This window comes from Syngnathus leptorhynchus, chromosome 1 (assembly GCF_054491065.1).
Source record: "Syngnathus leptorhynchus isolate UIUO chromosome 1, UIUO_Slep, whole genome shotgun sequence".
Taxonomy (NCBI): Eukaryota; Metazoa; Chordata; class Actinopteri; order Syngnathiformes; family Syngnathidae; genus Syngnathus; species Syngnathus leptorhynchus.
This window is the reverse complement of record NC_141195.1, coordinates 9943425-9962217: the sequence shown is the minus strand read 5'-3', so window position 1 is coordinate 9962217 and position 18793 is coordinate 9943425. Positions and strand designations below refer to the sequence as shown.

Here is an 18793-nt window from a genome sequence, read left to right as displayed (position 1 = left end):
ATTTCCTAAAGTGGTCATTTTTCTCATTACTGTTTCATGTGTTTTAAAAAAGCCAATTGGAAGAGTGGAAGCCAAAGGATTTTTTGGAGGAAAGGCATTTGAATTTACAACAATAATGAATCTCAGTGGAGTGGAAGCTGTCCAATTAAACACATTTGATTGATTCTATTTTGGGCCAAAACAATTTTTTTGTTTTTCAAGCCAAAAGTTACAATGACAAATTTGGGATAGTGTAAAAAGATAATCAAGACTGCACACCATGACTAAACTGGTGTTCTCATTTATTCAAGACTCATTAACCAACTTTTTTTTTTTTTAAACCATTTTTTTGAAACCTGTTCTCTTTTAAAAGTATTTCACAGCACATTCACTACTATAACATTCCTAGAAAGTCACAATGTCCCTTCACTACTAAGCAATTCTTAGAACATTGGTGATCCCTGGTCTAGGATATTAACGTACCGCATGTTATATATTCCATTTCCTGACATTCCATATTGTCTTGATGTATTTGACCTTAACCAGACTCCACTTGCTATTCTTGGTCAGTGTTCTTTGCTGGTGTCCAATTAGATTAGCTGAGTGGGGCGACAAGGTTTAATATCATCTCCCAGTCCAATGACTCTTATCTCCAATGACATGAAACTGGCATGGTTCCGCTAAGAGTCAATAGTTTCTAATTAGGTTATGTTTGCGGAATAATGGGCTAAGTGAGTTATGCTGCTTCATCTCAAGGGGTTTCCACGTCCTCCGTTTCATTACACTTGACAACCGTAGAGTTAAAGTCCCTCAACTCCTATTTTAGGCTGGTGGGCCTATTGCAACAACAATAACAACAAAAAGACAAATCAATGCTTCTGAAACTTGTATAAAAATAAAAAAAACAAAAATATAAATATTTGTTTGATCATTGTATCAATTGCTCTTCATAAATGTCCTGATAGCAAAAAGGTTCATCACTCCTGCTTTATATAATCTTGAAAATGAATCATTTTCTTCAGACCCAAAGGCACCGCATGGTCAACCACCCATCGACTCACAGATTGTGCTAACATGCGTGTTACTGTATCCTAAATTATTCAGTGCAGCAATTATGTCCCAGTAAAGAAACATTCCAAACTGTTTCCATGCATATTGCAGTGGCATACAAGTGGATGTCCTCGGAGGGAAAGGAAAAAAAACACATTTTTACCATTGGGATCCCCTTTTTAGAATAGCAGGAACAAAATGTGCATAAAGTAGAGAACATTTTACTAACATTTAGAAATGTCACGATAGCTTAACTGTAAAATTATTATTCATCCCAAAATTTGAACTTATAGCCCAACATCCAAAGCCTTTTGTGAGTTGTGTATTTTACCTCTAGGGCCAAGAAAGAAAAAAAAAAAGAATTCTACCAAAAAGATGTACTTTATGTTAAAAGGTAGTAATTCCACACCACCTCAGAAGCCCACATCAAGTCTACATCAGTTCTCTATGAACCAGAATGTAGCCTGAAAACTAAACGCAAAACATAATTAGTCTACCTTGTTAGAGAAAAAATGTACTTTGGTTAACGGGATTCATTTAGTCTTCTTGTGTATGTCGTTTCCTATTTAAGACAAAAAGAATAAGGTAAATGGCCTGGGGGAAAAAAAAAAAACAGATACATGCGCATCACACTACTGCGCCAACTTATAAAGCCTGGCCGCTTCATGTCCCTAACATAGTGACAGATGAACAAACTAAGAAAAACAATACAATAACAGAACGTATCCTGATAAAACATTTCAAACCATAATTTAGTGTCTCTTTTGGTGACCAACCTGGGCAGTAGTCTGCACTTAATCCTTAAGAATGCTACTGCAGAGTATTAAATAATGGGCAAACACTCATGGATCCCCCTGCCCCACCTTTATTTTTCAAAACTTTGGCAACCATTTGGTCATACTCACTTGTGTTGCTATAAACTTGGATAACATAAAATTAAATACTATTGGATAAATAAATAATGTCTGACTATACATACGTAAATCATCTGCATTCAGATTATGAGTCCTCATAAATTGGGTGCATTTGTGGTATGATTCCTGCTCTTATTCCTTTGGTCGGATGGAACAAACAATTGATCTGGAGAATCAAAGTGAATTCAGTCTTCAGAAAATTTACCCCCCGACCCCAGAAAAACATGTTTCAAGAAATAATCGTATGTGTGTGTGCGCACACAAACTTAATGTTTGTAAAAATCTGGTCTTGGTACAAACACAAGAATACTCAAAGATGTGGTTTGTCTCGGTGTGTCTTTTCCAAGCTCCACATTTGCAGGCACTTTTAATGTCACCTTGGGAGACTCTTCATCAAATTTGACTGTGCAAAGTTCTTTTGAGAAAACACTATTCACCAGCAGTTCTTTTTTTCGGTCTATAGGTCAGTCTCATATACTGAGCGTGTTTAGAGCTGGTATTAAAGTGACAGCCTCTGGTAGTTTCTGGTTCTGGTCGCGTCTGTTGAGGACTTTGAGTCTGTTCCGTTCCTCTTGGCGCTGCTTCTTCTTGTGTCTTTTGTCCTCCTTTCTCTGCTTGTTGGACACCTGAGAATGACAGAAAAAAGAAAATATCTCATCAACCGGATGCAATTTTCTTTTTTCTTTTTAAATCAGCATCAAGAATAAATGTTAAGACACAAAGCGCTTGCTGATTAAAATTTGCTGTTGCCCAGTGCTATGGATCCTCTTTGTTTGAAGTGCTTTGCAGCCATCTACACACTATTACAAACCCATTTTCTGGAGCGGGCAATTATTTTCAGATTTTTGCAGATGAGCTCGATCCCTCACCCTTGCGCATAGTGAGGGTTCACTCTAATCAGGCTTTTGCTGGCCCAATCTGATGGGAGAACTCTGGTTACCCTTTGCATTACTGTGGTTGTTAAAATGTTGAAATATAATCTATTTTGACAATACATTGGGGGGGGGGGGGGGGGGGGGCGCTTTCTTTAGCATTTGCATAAAATGAATGTTGTATCTATTTCAAATGACTAAAAGCAGCATGGTAATTGGATGATAAAACAACTGTTATTTTTTTATTTTGTTTTAATTAAAAAATATTGAAAGTCAAATTGCTTGTGTGGCTTTTCACGATTTATGAGCTGTAAATCCCTTTACTCTTGTACACTTCATTCCTGGCGTCCAAGATATACCTGAATGCGTATCTGACCACAAGACTCTGTATTCTCATCGATGCGTCTCACGCTGTCGTAATGATCCCCATAGCGGTATGCGATGTGTAGTTCTCTACACATCTGCTTCTCTGTACCGTTTATCTGCCAGCCAAAACGAACGGGGTAAATCAAGAGAGAAGACAGTCTTTGCATAACCTTTGGTTGCATGCAGTTGCAAAAAAAATGTGTTTTTTAAAAAAAGTCCTGGCCTCACCTCCCAAAGTGGTGTGTTCAGCTGATGGATGACCACTTTCACCTGCTGACTGCGAGCAAAAGCCACGATAGCGTCATTGCCTGCAAATGTTCCAGGCTGTGCCAGATTGGATACTATGCGTGAAAGGAAAAGGGATATACATTTTGTCTCTTCACAAATGCAACGTTTCCCAAAATTTGGCTTGGGAACCACAATTGGTTATGTGTCTGTTTTTATCTAAGTATACATACTGTAAAAACGATTTTCCCGATCATGACACAAGCGCACAATGACTTGTCAAAAGGCTTTTTGCTTCAATAATTTATTTTATTTTGTCTTATCATTGCTCGATGTTGACATGATGCTGACGTGATCTATTTTAGTAAGCTTGGGTCTCTGAAGAACAAAATGTCTAATCTTGTACCAAATATGCCTCACAGTCAAATGTTCTGGGTTTGAATAACAGGGTTATTTTCTTACAGTGCTCCAGGAAGGGGATATCGTCCTCTACAAAGGGTTCAAAGTCTTGTCGATGGAACATCATGTAGTCGACAGTCTCCTTACGTAGCTCCAGGTGAGATCGAGAGTGACCTTCTAACTGGTCTCCGAGAGCTCTGAACAAACAATTTCTGCAAGGAACAATTTAGGGAGTAAAAGTTAAACGGTCAGACTAATGGATTTTGAAAAGTACATGTACCTGGAAAAATCTACTGAAGTGCAAAACGCTCCCACCACTGTTGAGCAGACAGAGCTGGAGAGGATGTGGCGAAGAACTACAAAACCCCAAGATCCCCCTCCCGGACCCACAGCTGTGGTGTCCTTGAACAAAACAACGACACCCTGAACTGCTCCGAGAGAGTCACGTCACCCGATGCTCCAGTGTAGGTCACTATCGATGTGCGTTTGTTTGTTCAATATGGTGATGGGAATTTGACACATCACAAGACAAATTTTATGAATAGGCACGTGCTCATAAAAATAAAGACACGTCTTTGCCGCAACTTACCCATCACCAGGGATTTCTCTTAGCATCAGCCCCATTGCCTTCAGCTGAGTGGAGAAACTGAGAAACTCTGCTGCTGCTTCATCATCGCCATCCTGAGGACGATTCTTACGGGCCTTGGCGAGCGCCCGGCGCGCTGACCGCTCGTCTCTCTTTCGTTCCAGTTCATTTCTCTTGTTGCTCCGTGAAGGCTTGGCTATGTATTTTGTTGACATGTTCCGTGACAGCTCTGCAAAACCAGGCACAAAATTACAGAAATCAAGGTGGGACAACAATGAAAACAAGCTGATTGCTGAGACAAATCTAAAACAAATGACAAAAATCGGTATCGATAGATTGCAGTTTGTACTTAACTTCTTGAAACAATCTTGTAAAACATATCCAAAAAGGAAATACAAATACAATATAAAATCAACTATTGAATGCACAAGAGTAAAACAAAACAATACAACAGTAAAATAGATTTGTTTAAAAATCAATCAATCCAGCTTTATTTATAAAAGTTAATACATGTGGTGAGATGGTTTGCTTCAATTTATTCCTTCAACGAAAGGACATTTGATGAAAGGAAAAAGTATATTTCTTATTAATTCAATTGTAATGTTTTTTTAACAAGCCAAACAATTATTTAATTACACGTACATTTTGTTCAATAACTATGAGCGCCATAAGGTTTTATAGTCAAAGAAAACTGACCATGTTTGGCAAAGTCATGCGTTTAATCGCATCAACTTTCACAGCTATGCTAGCAAGTAGCACTTCACGGCTAGTAATTACGTAGCAAATAATTGAAAACAAACTTGTTCCAGAAGACAAACAAATGAAGGATTAGATACAGTTTGTAATAGTTACTTACTTTAACACAATTTAGTTGTCAAACGCGTTTGCATTTGAAGAGTTAGATTCTGATTGTCTAGCTACGTCACTCGAAATGTTGGAAGTATTTCCGCATACGTCACCCGGAAGTAAAGCAAACCCAGTTCGCTTTCACTCCTAGGTAAAAACAAAATGTGTCTTGTAGTGTAGTCAAATTCAACAAAAGTCCCTTTTTGATACTTATTTATCAATACAATGCGCTAAGTACATTTCACTGCCACTTTTGTTATATCAGGTGTTACATTACATTCATTATAATATTCAAATTGTGCAGACACTGACAAAAGAAGGAGAGTCCAGTTTAGCTATTATTTTAACTCAGAAAGAAAAGAACAGCCCACCTTCTGTTCTCAGCTCTTAGCAAATCTCGTCACCTTCTCCTCCTGATGACTCCACACTGTTGGAGAATGTAATGTGGAGGAGGCGTGGGCTGAGACGCAATAGACCTAATGTTTACTAAATCAAATTCACAGTGAGGCAAGGGCATAAAAACTGCATCAGTAGAAGCATGCAGTACATACTTGCACAGCTCCACCGCTTGGTGGATGTTCTAAAGGAGCATTTCTTGGAAGTAGCTGTCATGGTTTCAAGGCATCAGCATTGCCCACCTGGGTTGAACAGAAGAGCAGTCAACCGAACGCGAGCGACCCATCTTTACATTTGTTTGCATGCGTGTGAGTGAGCCTAAACAACACAGCTCAAAAGCTTGAAATATATCATTGAGTAAACAAAAATAAGAGTGAACAGATCGGACTGCCAATAAATGTCAACAAAGGACAGACAATGGAGACTTGCGAGTGAAGTGGAATGATTCAGGACAGTCTAAAACGCTTCACGCAAACAAGCTCATTGTCAGTTAATGACAGCAAACTATGACCAATTGTTATCAAAATCCACATGGCCATCTCTACTCATGCCCACTTCAACACTCACCACAATATTGTTTTTCAACAATAAGACGTTTTCTCCCTGAGACGTACACTATACAGATGTTTTCTATTTTTACAGCCATAGTTTTGATGACCCCCATCACCGTCCTTCCATTATTTTAAAAAAGTGAATACTTCTATCTATGTTAAATATCATTTTTAGCAAATGTTGCGGTTGCAAATGCAACTGGCCACGGGCTGTAGTTTGAACACCCCTGTCTTGGCGCTAAAACACAATCAAAAAATGCAGACATTTTGCATTGAGCAAGTGTACCATTATAATGAAGTGAGTGTCCTGCCTACTCCTCCTCTCTCCCTCCCACCTTCCCTCCCTCCCTCCACACCGCCGCCCACTACCATGCAGTGGCGCGCGCGCACCGTCGTGGGAGTGGGTGCTGGTCTTGGTCTGAGCTGCTGCTGCTGCCGGGGGTCCAGGATGGGTTAGTCTCGTCATGTGCGTGTGGCTCCGGGCGTGGATACAGCTTGATTCGTACCAGGACTCGGGGCGCAGCGTGAGTCAAACCAGCTCGCATACTAAGACTCCCATGTCGGCTGAGAGAAGAGTCGTCGGTGCGCATCTTTGACACATCCATCCATCCATTCATCCATCCGGAGGAAAGTCATCGTTTTGGCCCCATGGAGGACAGACTTTGCCGGTACTGATGCGGAATATCCCGGGCCGAGGGAGAACGGATAGCGAAGCACCCCCTTTTTGCGAGGATACCCTTTCATTTTTCTCCATTTGATTTTCAAGATGGATTGAGAAAAGACCGGATCCTTTTGCATTCTTAATTAGGAGGCAGCTGCATACGAGACACCGGGGAGGGGGTGTCGTTGGACGGCGAGGGCCCACTGCTGCTTGCCGTATAGAACGGAAGAGGACACCGGAGGAGGAAAGAAGGGAGGGTGGGAGGGGTACCCCGGGTAGCCTTCACCGGGAGCCAGGGGCTGGCTGTGAGGCGGCTCCATGAGGAGGGAGAGCCCTGCAGAGCCCAGCCGGAGTAGAGAGAGAGAGAGGACGAGTGGTGGCGGGCCAGTTGGGAAGTTTGGATGCATATGATCACAACCACCATGATTTTTATGATTCTGGGTGCTTCAGTTGTTATGGTAAGACTACACCCTACACATGCCTCCCGTGGATGGTGGCGGTGGTGGTAGTGTTCTAGGAAATTGAGTTGAATCAAATACAACCTTACAGCCGCTCAATTTAAGTTTGCCTGCCTTTATAATCACCTTCCTTCATAAATAAATAATCCATTTTCATCCATGCCCCCCCTCCCCTCCACATTCTCTCCATCCTCCTGCTCACCCTAGAATCTGGAGGGTCTTCTCTCTCTTTTTTAACCTCTCCCCGTGAGGGTTATTTTCGGCTAATATTCATCTGCGAGATCATTTAGATCTTTTTTTTTCCCCCTTCTCGTTATGTCCCAGCTCACTGGCATGTGTGTTTTCAGGCGATCGCCTGTTTAATGGACATGAACGCACTACTGGATCGCTTTCACAACTACATCCTGCCACATCTACGAGGGGAGGACCGCGTCTGTCACTGCAACTGTGGGAGGTAATAAACGCCGTCGTGTGTGCACGCGCGCGCGCGCGCGCGCGAGCGTGCGTGCGTGCGTGCGTGCGTGCGCGCGATGCTCTTTTTCATGCTTTACCCGTCGATTTGTTATGAGGAGGCCCGGGGTAGGCCCGGGAGGGGGAGGGGGTTTGGGTGCGATGGAGCTTCGCAAAGCTGTCTACTGCCTGCGCGTATTCAAACACAGAAAGCATGAACTGCTGGCCGAGGCGTGTTTTGCATGCGTCGACTGTATACGCCTTTGCTGCATGCAGTCTTGCCAAGGTGTGTGTCGGAGGCGCCATAAATAGGTGATGGAGTGTGAGCTTCAAGTGCACATGCACTCTATACGGGCCTCAAAAATAAAGCTTGCTACATTAAAGGGTGGTGGATGAGGTTGAAGATGTGCTAAAAGAGAGTGAAATGTGAAGTGTTTTGGTGAGGGTAGCAGCAGCAGCAGCAGCAGCAGCAGCAATCAAGTCATCCATGTATTCATTAAGATGCAGAAGAATGCATTTCTATTAACTGGAAGGGTGTCAGATACTGCAGGGCAGACATTGTCCTCTTTTCTGCACTGTTGCATTCATTCACACTGAATTTGACATTAAAACAGCAGGCTGCGTCTATAGTATTGTACTTCCTCCAGCATTAAGTGCTCTAATTTGAATCGACGCAAGTGCTGTGTGGAAAAACAATATGCGTTAGCACAAATAATAATGCTGTTAATTTAGCATCATGTTTACAATGATTGGGGGTTTCGACAGCATTGCATCACAAAGCTGTTGAAACCTCAATTGCAATATTTTGACCTACTTAGGTAAGTCATTTTTATTTATGTAGCACTTTTCTCAGAGATAAAATTCACAGTGCCTCACATGTGTGTAGAATACAGACGTTTGTTGAACACTGAAAACAAATCTTTGGATACTTTGGATGTACTTAATTCAGACAAGTACATATTGCACATGATCAGGATGTCTTAAATTAACATAAAGTGAATTTCTTATAGGAAAAGAGTAGAAAATTATGCCAATTTACCACATATTATTCATGTGCAACCAAAAGTTGAGTATGCCCTTATTTTTTTGGGTGACGCCTTCTCGGTAGGCTTGTTTTCATCTCAAACTTTGTCACCTAGTGATTTTTTGTTTTGACTACAGATGATCAAATCAAGTAGACAAGCAATTGAATAAATGATGAAACTCATCTGTCAGGAATAAAATGCTGTTGTCTCTGTCCCCATCTGTAATTTGATATATAAGACAAATACACCGGAGGATGTATAAAAAATCAGAAATAGAAGACTTTTGAAGTGTCAATCTTTTGTGATGCACTCGTGGGAACACCCCGCGTCATCTCAATGAATAAAACTTCAAATTGATACAATTAATATTCTTCATTCATTACAAATTTTCAGGGGTAACAGCCTGGTGCTGAGGGGGGCGTTTGACAGATAATTGACTTCTGATCAGTCATGCCTTCTTTCTCCAGACTGTCCCTAAATGGTTGCATTTTGCCCCTAAAATAATCAAGACAGTGCGATAACATTAGTCTGCCCCTCACACTTTGCTGGAGGTCAAAATATGTTGTAATAAACGAGAACAACAAACAATCCTATCAGCATCATTCATGTTTGTTGTTGACATTCGCCTCGAACGCTTTGAGGTCACAACTGGGGAAATCCGAGAGGGCTAAGTCTGACCTCCGACCTTCTTCGAATGCACATAATGGAATAAAAAAGTTCATCTGGAGCCCTGGATTGGTTGTTTTTCCTTGTGCGTGATGATTTTAGAAAAGAACTATTCCTTAGTGCTAACACTCCCAGTGCACTCTAACTATGAGAGCGCTATTGCCACCTAGTGCAGTAGATGTGTAATTACACTTTAAAGTAAGAAGACGAAAAAACGTTTCCTGAGGTCGGCATTGCAGGGATGCCTCACCATTTCAGAAGGACTAGGCTAGGTCAACATTTATGCCAAAGAGTAGGTGTACTGTATCCAAAATAAAGCTAAAGATAAAGTTGTAAAAGACATTTCATCTCACTTTTAAAACTTTTTTTTTTTTGTAAAAATCTCACAAATGCAAGAAGTTAATCGCAAAAGAATAAACAATCAAGCAGTGCACCACATAAATAAGAAGTGAGGGTGCATATGCTGACGCTGAAAACCTTTACTGCTTTAGAAACCAGTTTGCTTACTTCACTTAACATCCGATGCACATTCTTTTTATCCATTCTTTTCACAATAGGCTTTGCAATAAAAAATAAAAAAAATAAAAACCCAACCGAAAGGGGGCGTTCTTCTTCAGAGGTTCCTTTTACACACAATAGATTACTTACACTGCAACCACTGATAAATTAACAGTCTCAATTAAAGCTGAGCATTAATCACTGGAGTACACACATGAATGCCTGCTCCATTGATATTCGGTCAGTTTGTCTGGCGCGTGACTCGTGCAGATGTGCGCTGGTCCACCTGATGAGTGTGGACGAGTCACGGTGCCCACACGCTTCACCTTGTCAGCCTGGAGGACACAGTCAGTGTCATTTCACTTGGCAACCTACACTGCTCTGTTATGAGATGAAACCTGGCATACATTAGCTGCTACTCAATTTTCCTCAAAATATTCTATTAAAATTGGATACATGTATACAATAAGAGTATTGTTTTAAATGTGTTACCAAATATCAGAATAAGATAACATTTTGTGGACATATTTTAAATTGCAATCCGTATTCTGTTTTAAATTTATTTGAATAAAAAATTTGTTCACATATAAAAAAAAAATTCAACACCAGTACAGTCTTGGAATACCACACTCATTTCACATTTGAAATGTCAATCTATGGTGTACAAACGATGTGGAAATATGTTTTGGTGTTTATGGACCGTGGTGGCGCTTCCTACCAAGAGAATGAACCATTTGATTTACAGGTATAAGATTTTCAATTTGTATGCTGTACATGCAATCAAAATAGGAATCAACAACTGACTAAGGAAGTAGCACCTGATTAATGATCAAAAGTTGAAGCGAGAAACACACATGAAAGAATTAGGAGGAACAAACTATCAAAGACTCAAAAGAATGTTATCAAACGGAACAAGACTCTAGAGACTCCAAGGCAACTAGGGAAAAGGAAACCTGGAGTGACAGAGAGGGATGATATTGGGAGAACACGAGGGAATACAGGGAGCTGGCGGGACCACAGTGACAGTAAGAAGAAAAGTTTCTAATTTGGATTTAGTAAGTTCAGTGCCGTGGTTGAGTGGTTAGCCTGTCTTCCTCACTGTCACAGAAGTTTTGTATTTGAATCCACCCTGTGCTACATACAGTAGGTTTGGGGACCTTGTCATGAAGGCTTTGATTTCTCTGTAGCATTAGCCAGTATAAGCTTTATTTTTGTGTCAGTGAGGTTTCTGGATTTGTATCTCAGTTCTTGTTAGGTTCATTGAGGACACTGGTCCACTGGTGTGAATGTGAGCGTGAATGGTTGTCTATATGTGATTGACTGGCTTAGTCTCCAGCTCACAAGTGACCTGAATAAAAACAAGTGCTGTAGAAAAATGGATTGCTAAGAGTGTTCATTTTAATTACCATAACTATAGGCAACAGTGTATGTTACTATATCATTTTATTCAGTGATGGTGTGAATGTAGTAAGTGCAACTTTTTGTCTATATGTGTCCTGTGATTGACTGGCAAGCAATCTGAGGTGTACTCTGCCTCTCACCCAAGGTCAGCTGGGGTAGACTCCAAATGGATGGATGGATGGATGGATGGATGGATGGATGTTGATGACATTATTAGTATAACAATTTAGGGGGGATTATTTCTATGGGCTGCATTGTTAACACAGGCATGTGTCTTTCCTTACAGACATCATGTGCACTATGTCATTCCGTACGATGGGGACCATTCCCTGGTGGACTCCTCAGAGAACTACTTTGTAAGTGACAGTGTGACCAAGCAAGAGATGGACTTAATGCTGGGCCTACTGCTGGGCTTCTGCATCAGCTGGCTCTTGCTGTGGCTGGATGGCGTCTTGCACTGCGCCGTCAGGGCCTGGAGGTCGAGCCGCTACTATGGTAAGATGGCCTTTGGTTTCAGACCAATACTGCACAATCTGACTCTGAATACTGGGCAATGGTGAAGATCGAGCTTGAACAGAACACGCCTTTACCTGATGGTGGCGGTCGTGTGACATAGGTAGAGTTGAATGACGTCAAGAAGTAAAACTGAACTAAAGCTTTCACAGAGCAGATATGCCTGAGAGCGGTGTTGCATGTTCTGTATGTTGATCTTATAAAAATCACCTTCATAAGAATGCTAATATCCACATGTTAGAGGACTTGCGTCAAGATAACGATAATGGCAGTGATGATTTTAAATCAACATTATTTACTATCGGCAGAACCAAACACTACACAGGGAGGGCACCACAGCTACAATGTTAAGTTGAGTTTGACATGATAGGTCTACGAGCTTAGGTAGAGCAGATCTGAATACCAGTCTGAATTCTTCGATGCGTGTTGATTTAAAAATGTCAACAGTTAACAATTTGATATAGAGCTCATAAAATAAATAAATAAATAAATAAATAATTGACAGTTAAACACATTTTTTGAACTTAAAGAGAAGCTAAGAATAGACAAGAATGTGATACTCCTGGGATTTGGAAAATCCATCACTAATTACACTGCAAGGGTTAAAAGCTGGGGAAAGAATGTTGCTTCTTGGGCTTACAGTCCCCCAAAAAATTCTCTGAAGTTATCTTGCATCTTTCATTTTCTCAAGATGATCACCGAACAACATGTCAGACTAGATGTATATTTTTCTTGAAGGATTGAGTAGATACCGAAACACAGTTAGGGTGCAGACATGCAGAGAGAATGGAAATTTTATCTTGCTGATGATTATCTGCTGTCAAAACAATTGATCATTCATTTGAATAACCTTGTCGGTTCTAATATTGCTCAAATGGCAATTTGTGAGCTCACTCTGGAGCAAGATCTCTACGGTGCACTTTTTTTCAGAGCTGTAATAACCGCTACGTCACTAATTTCTGTTCCTCAAAAGTTCAGTTTCCATCCATCCATCCGTCCGTCCGTCCGTCCGTCCGTCCGTCCGTCCGTCCGTCCATCCATCCATCCATCCATCCATCCATCCATCCATCCATCCATCTCCTGCAATGCTTATCTTGGAGTCTATCCCAGCTAGGCGAAAGACAGACTCCACTCTGGACTGGCTGCCAGTCAAACTGAGGGCACAAATCGAGACAGACAATCATTCACACTCACATTCAGGCCGACACGAACCTACGCTGCACACTGAAGTCAAGAGAGTGAAGCCCTTTACTATGAGTGACAGTTCAGTGCCCCATGGGACTAATTGTTTGACCTCAATGTAACTTCCTTGTACTTTCTGTAGTTACAAAACGTACAGTTATGCTTCGAATCAGTCACTGACTTTCATTCATCTGACTTTGGCACGGGCAACGGGGGTTCAGTTCCTTCTCAGTGATAAAAAGCAAATGTGAGTGTGAATGGTTGTGTGTTTCCACAGTGTACATTATGTGCCCTGCAACCACTCCAGGGTGTAGTCTGTCTTTCATTTATAGTCAGCTAGCTCGAGCTCCCCGTGATGTTGAACAGGATAAGCAGTATAGAAAATAGATTGATGGATGTTCCAAATCCTTAAACACTACAATTGTGGAACCCCGTATGAGGTTGGACAGCACTAGTTTTTTTTTGAAGGCCCTGGGCAGAAGAGACTGACATGGCTGCACACAGAGATTGGCATTTGATTGGAGGGGGAAAAAATCCAACACCCTTTGCCTAATAGAAAAAAAAAAGTTTTTTTTTTTTTTTTTTTTGCTGTCTTGTGGCGTCTATTGGCAATTACAAGTCTTCTCGGGTGGAAGTCAGTTGGATTTTTTTCTAATCATAGCAGGGCTCAGTCTTCACTATAAATTAATACAACTTTGTGAATTTAGTTTGTGCATGTAAGTCATTGCTCCTGATATTTTGTAGGCCATCAAGGAAGGCCTTGCTGCCCCAGCTTACTACCATTTTGTGCTACCCTCGTTTGTGTATTTATGTCCTGAAAGTGACCCCAGTCCCACAATCTGCATCATCATCACATCTACATTTTTTTTCATGCCATATGTTTGAATCCAATTAAGCATGATAGTTGTGCCCATATTTCCTTTTTCCCTTATAGCTGTTCAGTGTGCTCTCTGATTGCACAATAGCCAGTGAGCTGGATAATAAAACATCCACGTTGTTCTTAGGTTTGAACCACCATCTGCTTTTGCATCTAAATATGGAATGCATGTTTGGCACAAACTGGCAGGAAGTTCCACAAAAAAGATGACTGAACATTCTATGCAAGCTAAAGCCTTAGTTCATCAGTTTCTAAAATTACTGGAGAGATTGGTGACACTGATTATCCTCCAACTTTAGGGGGGGTGGGGTTCAAACAAATCTTTTCCATCGGGAATAACAACATTTAAAATATTATGGCTTCCTCCCACATTTCAAAAACATGCATGGTAGGCCGATTGACCACTCCAAATTGCCTGTAGTACAATAAGCAATGGTTAGGCAAATAATGAACACTTAAATCCAAAACAGGCTTCAGGATCTTTCATGGAAAACAAAAATCACATTCTGTTGTTATTTAGTTGTTTGCTACCATTTGTTGTTGGGTTAGTGAATTTTTTATACGCGACACAGATTGAGAAATCTATTACACAAATTGAAATGTATATCCTTAAAAATGCTGGGTTAATGACCCAGTTTGGTTTTGGCACAAAACAGCCCATTTTTTGTTGTGTTGGGTTGTTTTTAGTTCTGCATTTTTAAGGGTGAAGACGTTAGGACGCTCAGGATCACAACAATCAATGCATCAGTGGTAGGAAATGCAAAAACATCCAGTTAGTATGAAGAGTGTTCCTTTTTGTGCAGGGCGGGAATGCCCCCTGTGTATAAGCCTTTATGTGTGTGCGTGAGATGCTCATGCTGGGTCACACGCATTTAGCCACACAGCGATGAAGTGGAGGTGAGGCCGACAGCAAGAGGAAGGCTTTCAGCGTACGTGTGTTGGTGGAGGTGGAGGGAGGCTAAGGATGAAGGTGCTGTCACAGCCCCACCCCCACTTACACACCGTTCTCTCCTCCACCCAATTCTAAAAATAGAATAAGAGCGAGTGAACAGCTGGAATGGCAAGTGAGGAAGACACACACACACATGCAGACGAACGCACATAAATTCGGATGCTGTGATTGGCTCTGTGCCCCATTTCTTCATTTTCTGTAAACATCTCATAACACTAAGAAGAAAAAAAAAAGAACAAGACAATAAGAGTAAAGTACTTCCCCTCAACTTGAAATGATAAATAAAAAATAGTAAATTGAATTTTCCAAGCCATGCATTGTCATCTTCATGCTTTTATTCAAATGAGGGACCTGTCTTTGTTTGCCCCCGTTTTGCTCCGGATACCCTTCAGAGCAGTCCTTGTGGACAGCATGGCCCATTCACAGCTATAAATAACTCACTCCCTCTCTCCATCCCGCACACACACTCCATCCTTGCTAAACTTCACCGCTATAGCCTCCGCTTCGCCTCCTCTTGCCACTCATCCTTTAGTCGGGCCATTTGCGGTCTAGGCCCTTCCCTCCTCCTGTCTCCCGGGGCCTCGCTTCACCTCCTTCACTTTAGAACCGAACAAGTGAAAATGTCTGCCCCACTCCTCACCTCACACCTCCAAAATTCATCAGTGTTGGCCCCCGGCCCGGGTGGCCACTGCTCATTGACTGTGCGGCTTTTATGCTGGCAAATGGTCTTATCTTTATTGAGCTTTATTGTAACTTCATGTTTTATGCATTTTGATTCCTGAGATTCAGGGTTTTCCTCAGGCACTACGACATTACCAACTGTCAACTTTTTGTCAAAAATAGCTATAATTCAAGGCATCAACATTTCACTCTACTTCCTTTTTGTTCAGAAATTGTACAGTCAAGGTTCATTTCCTTCATGTGAACACAAAAACGTTCTCTTGGCTGCCGGGCTGAAATATAATTTCAACCTTCATATCTATGATAGGATATCATAAGAAATAGATCCAAGACGGGTGCACCCTGGCAGTGTGAGAAAGCTCCCTTGTACTTCCCAGAATTAAATGTTATTAGAGCGATGATAAAGCTGGGGGGCTAAACGACCTCAGCGACTCCAGTCCAAAGTCTGTGCGAGTGCAATAAGTCTTTTTTATGCTGCGCAAATGAGTAAAACTTTCATGCGAGCGATTCTGGGTCATTTCGTGCAAGTAGCCCCTTCCAGCACACATAAAGCTGCAAAAGAGAGTAATCGGTGAAAGAACAATCTCACTTTACCCGGGAACACAGTTTTTGTTGTGAAAGCTCATCTGATATGACATGGCATTTTAATTTCCCCGGTACATTTTGAACATTCACTTTCACTTGCAATTGAAGTTTTGAATCACGCACTTAAGTTTTGGCCAGTACCAGTTGTACAAAGTAGAATCACGACCACTAGTGATGTTCGATTTCCTATTGGACTAATTACCTTTTTGATCCGATGGTGAGTAAAATTGAAGATTGTCTCGGAACAGTGTTGGACAATCAAAATGTCTTCACTTTTTTTTTTCTAGCACATTTTTATTTTTATTTTCTGTTTTTCAGTTTGACCTATACAAACCTGTGCAATACATATTTTACCCTTATAGCCGTAACGTTTCAGAGATTACATCTGTTGCTGAATCTAAGCCCTAATGAATAAATATTACTAATAGTAATACTATTAAACATTTTATTATTGTTTAAAAACCTGATGTGCGAAAATATAAAATAAAAAAATAAAAAAACTAGAGCAAATTCAAAATCTGACAAAAAAAATCAATTTACCAAAGTTTATTTGCATCTTTGATTGAGAAAATTGTTGATCAGTGTCACGAGAGCATCATATCATCTCTCCTCTTCTCTAGATACGCCCTCCTGGTCTTGGCTGCCGCAATTCTGCAACCTTCGAGAGTTGCGTCGTAGGGCCCAGCTCCGACAGTTGGACGACTCCAGTGGCAACATGGTGCACATCAAGCAAAAGCTCTACCACAATGGCCACCCAAGCCCCCGTCACCTCTGACTCAACAACAGAAACACAACCAACCAACCAACCAACCAGTCCGTCCAGAATTTTCCTTTTCACCCGCCCCTAAACCTCACGGCAGGTGGCCTCACGGGAATCTCCACACACCACCCTGATAACATTGTCCTCTAAAAAGCCCTAAGAGAACTTTCCTCAGTCAGATGCAGGCTCCCATCAGCGCCAGAGAAAGTCCCAAATGAAGTCAGGTCCAACATTTTGGGAGCAGGAACAACAACAAAAAAACATTTTTAAGGGTGTTTTTTTTTTCCTGTATAGAGACATTTTCTGTGTTCATTGTTTAACTTGGCATGCTCTTTTAGAACAGGGTATGACGTGGGCAGTGTTTGCATTTTTATTTTGGGTGGGAGACTTGTTGCTTTGGGGAGGTGTGGGCGGGGGGGTGAATGCAATTCCTGGGTGGGTGGGTTTTTGTGATGTTAGATTGCTGCTTGTGTAGATATGTAAAAATATGGACCAGAGGGGTTAAAAAAAAAAGGGGGGGGGTGACTTGTTTCTCACTAAATGATTGGCTTGGTCGGTCCAGATTTCAGCAACGGAAGAGAAAGCTAAGTCTGTTTTAAAAATGGATGTGAAACCATGTGAAATTCGGCCAAAGAAGAGCCACAGACAAATTAGCTTTATAGTGAATTAACTGAATGTAATATTTTCTTTTTCATGTAAATATTTGAAGGGGAATGCACGACAAGGGTTGTGGTTTGGGTTCTCTTTGCTTCATATATTTATTATTTCGGCGAATACACGGAAGGAGAACATGCATAAGTGCTTTTACTTTTTATGTATGTAGAGCCCTTTTCATTTTCTCACTGTTGTTTACAGGCTGTTGGCCAAGCAGAATTCACAAAGCTCAAGCATAACTACCTAAAATAACCCAAACTAATGAAATAATTCCCGATACCTCCCATGAGGAATAAAAAACCCTGTAAAAGAATAAAAGCTCTGTAAAATGTTTTCAAATACATTTAACATATTTGAAGATATTGACTGAGAACTGTGTAGCATTCACTCGGTTATAGCCTTCAACAGTTTCTCAGCCTTTTAAATTTACCAGATTATTTGGGCGTGCCCAGTGACACAATTTGGCGTCGAGTCAATCATTGGGTTACATCGAGTTGCTTAGTTATTATTAGTTGGATTAAGCCCATTAGCTTGTGAGTTAGCTGGTGGCTAGCATTTTTTGCCATGGCACCTGGCTGGAGGCTTTTTAGTGAATATATTTTTGCGGCTCACACGGAAATGAGTTGACATAAGCAGGATGTGCTTTCACACATTGATCATAGATGTCCACAGCGTTTCAAAGATGCAGACAACAGCAAAGACGGAGACAACTGTCTGTTATGCATTACATTTAAAAGACATTTATTTTCACTTTACAGGCACTTTAAGTAGTCATTTTTCCCCATATTTCACAACTGATCAATGTGTACGGTGTACACATCAATAAACTCCACACTAAAAGTGTCCAAATTAGTCAATAAATTGACAAGTAATCGATCATCAAATTAATCGACTGAGTATGTTAATAATCAATTATTTGTTTGGCGTTATTGTCAAAATTGATCAAGTCATCTGATTTTCACCTGTCAACAATGATTATAGAAATTGATGTATCATTGATTTAATTAATGATTTCTGTAGTCATTCATGAAAACAGACTAATTATATTTGTTTTTTAATCAAATTTACTATTCACAAATACCTGTTTTCAATTTGCATAAAAATGACCAAACTAGTAACTGGCTCAGTTTCAAAACGTTTAGTGAGTCCAACTTCTATTCTACTCGTGTGATATTGCTCAACAGGTTGTTTTTCTTATCACTAAACAATACAAAATACACAATAATTGATTCATAAACATTAATCA

The 18793-nt window shown here is 40.7% G+C and overlaps 2 protein-coding genes across 3 annotated transcripts; one reads left to right on the top strand and one right to left on the bottom strand.

The window, feature by feature from the left end:
- Nucleotides 1-382: 382 nt before the first annotated feature.
- On the bottom strand, nucleotides 383-5374 carry otud3 (OTU deubiquitinase 3). 2 transcript variants are annotated; one of them, XM_085928559.1, is made up of 6 exons: nucleotides 5088-5233; nucleotides 4395-4620; nucleotides 3869-4017; nucleotides 3410-3522; nucleotides 3175-3297; nucleotides 383-2569 (listed from the first exon to the last, which is right to left on the bottom strand). In XM_085928559.1, the coding sequence occupies exons 2-6, from the start codon at nucleotides 4604-4606 to the stop codon at nucleotides 2414-2416; spliced, it is 753 nt and encodes a 250-aa protein (XP_085784685.1). In that variant the 5' UTR covers nucleotides 4607-4620; nucleotides 5088-5233; the 3' UTR covers nucleotides 383-2413. The 2 variants fall into 2 exon arrangements, with proteins under 2 accessions (XP_085784685.1, XP_085784676.1); XM_085928550.1 differs by lacking the exon at nucleotides 5088-5233 and adding an exon at nucleotides 5248-5374 and having other exon boundaries at nucleotides 395-2569.
- Nucleotides 5375-7212: 1838 nt separating this feature from the next.
- On the top strand, nucleotides 7213-17124 carry tmem240a (transmembrane protein 240a). Its single transcript, XM_085922893.1, has 4 exons — nucleotides 7213-7303; nucleotides 7651-7757; nucleotides 11630-11838; nucleotides 16754-17124. The coding sequence occupies exons 1-4, from the start codon at nucleotides 7247-7249 to the stop codon at nucleotides 16906-16908; spliced, it is 528 nt and encodes a 175-aa protein (XP_085779019.1). The 5' UTR covers nucleotides 7213-7246; the 3' UTR covers nucleotides 16909-17124.
- Nucleotides 17125-18793: the final 1669 nt, after the last annotated feature.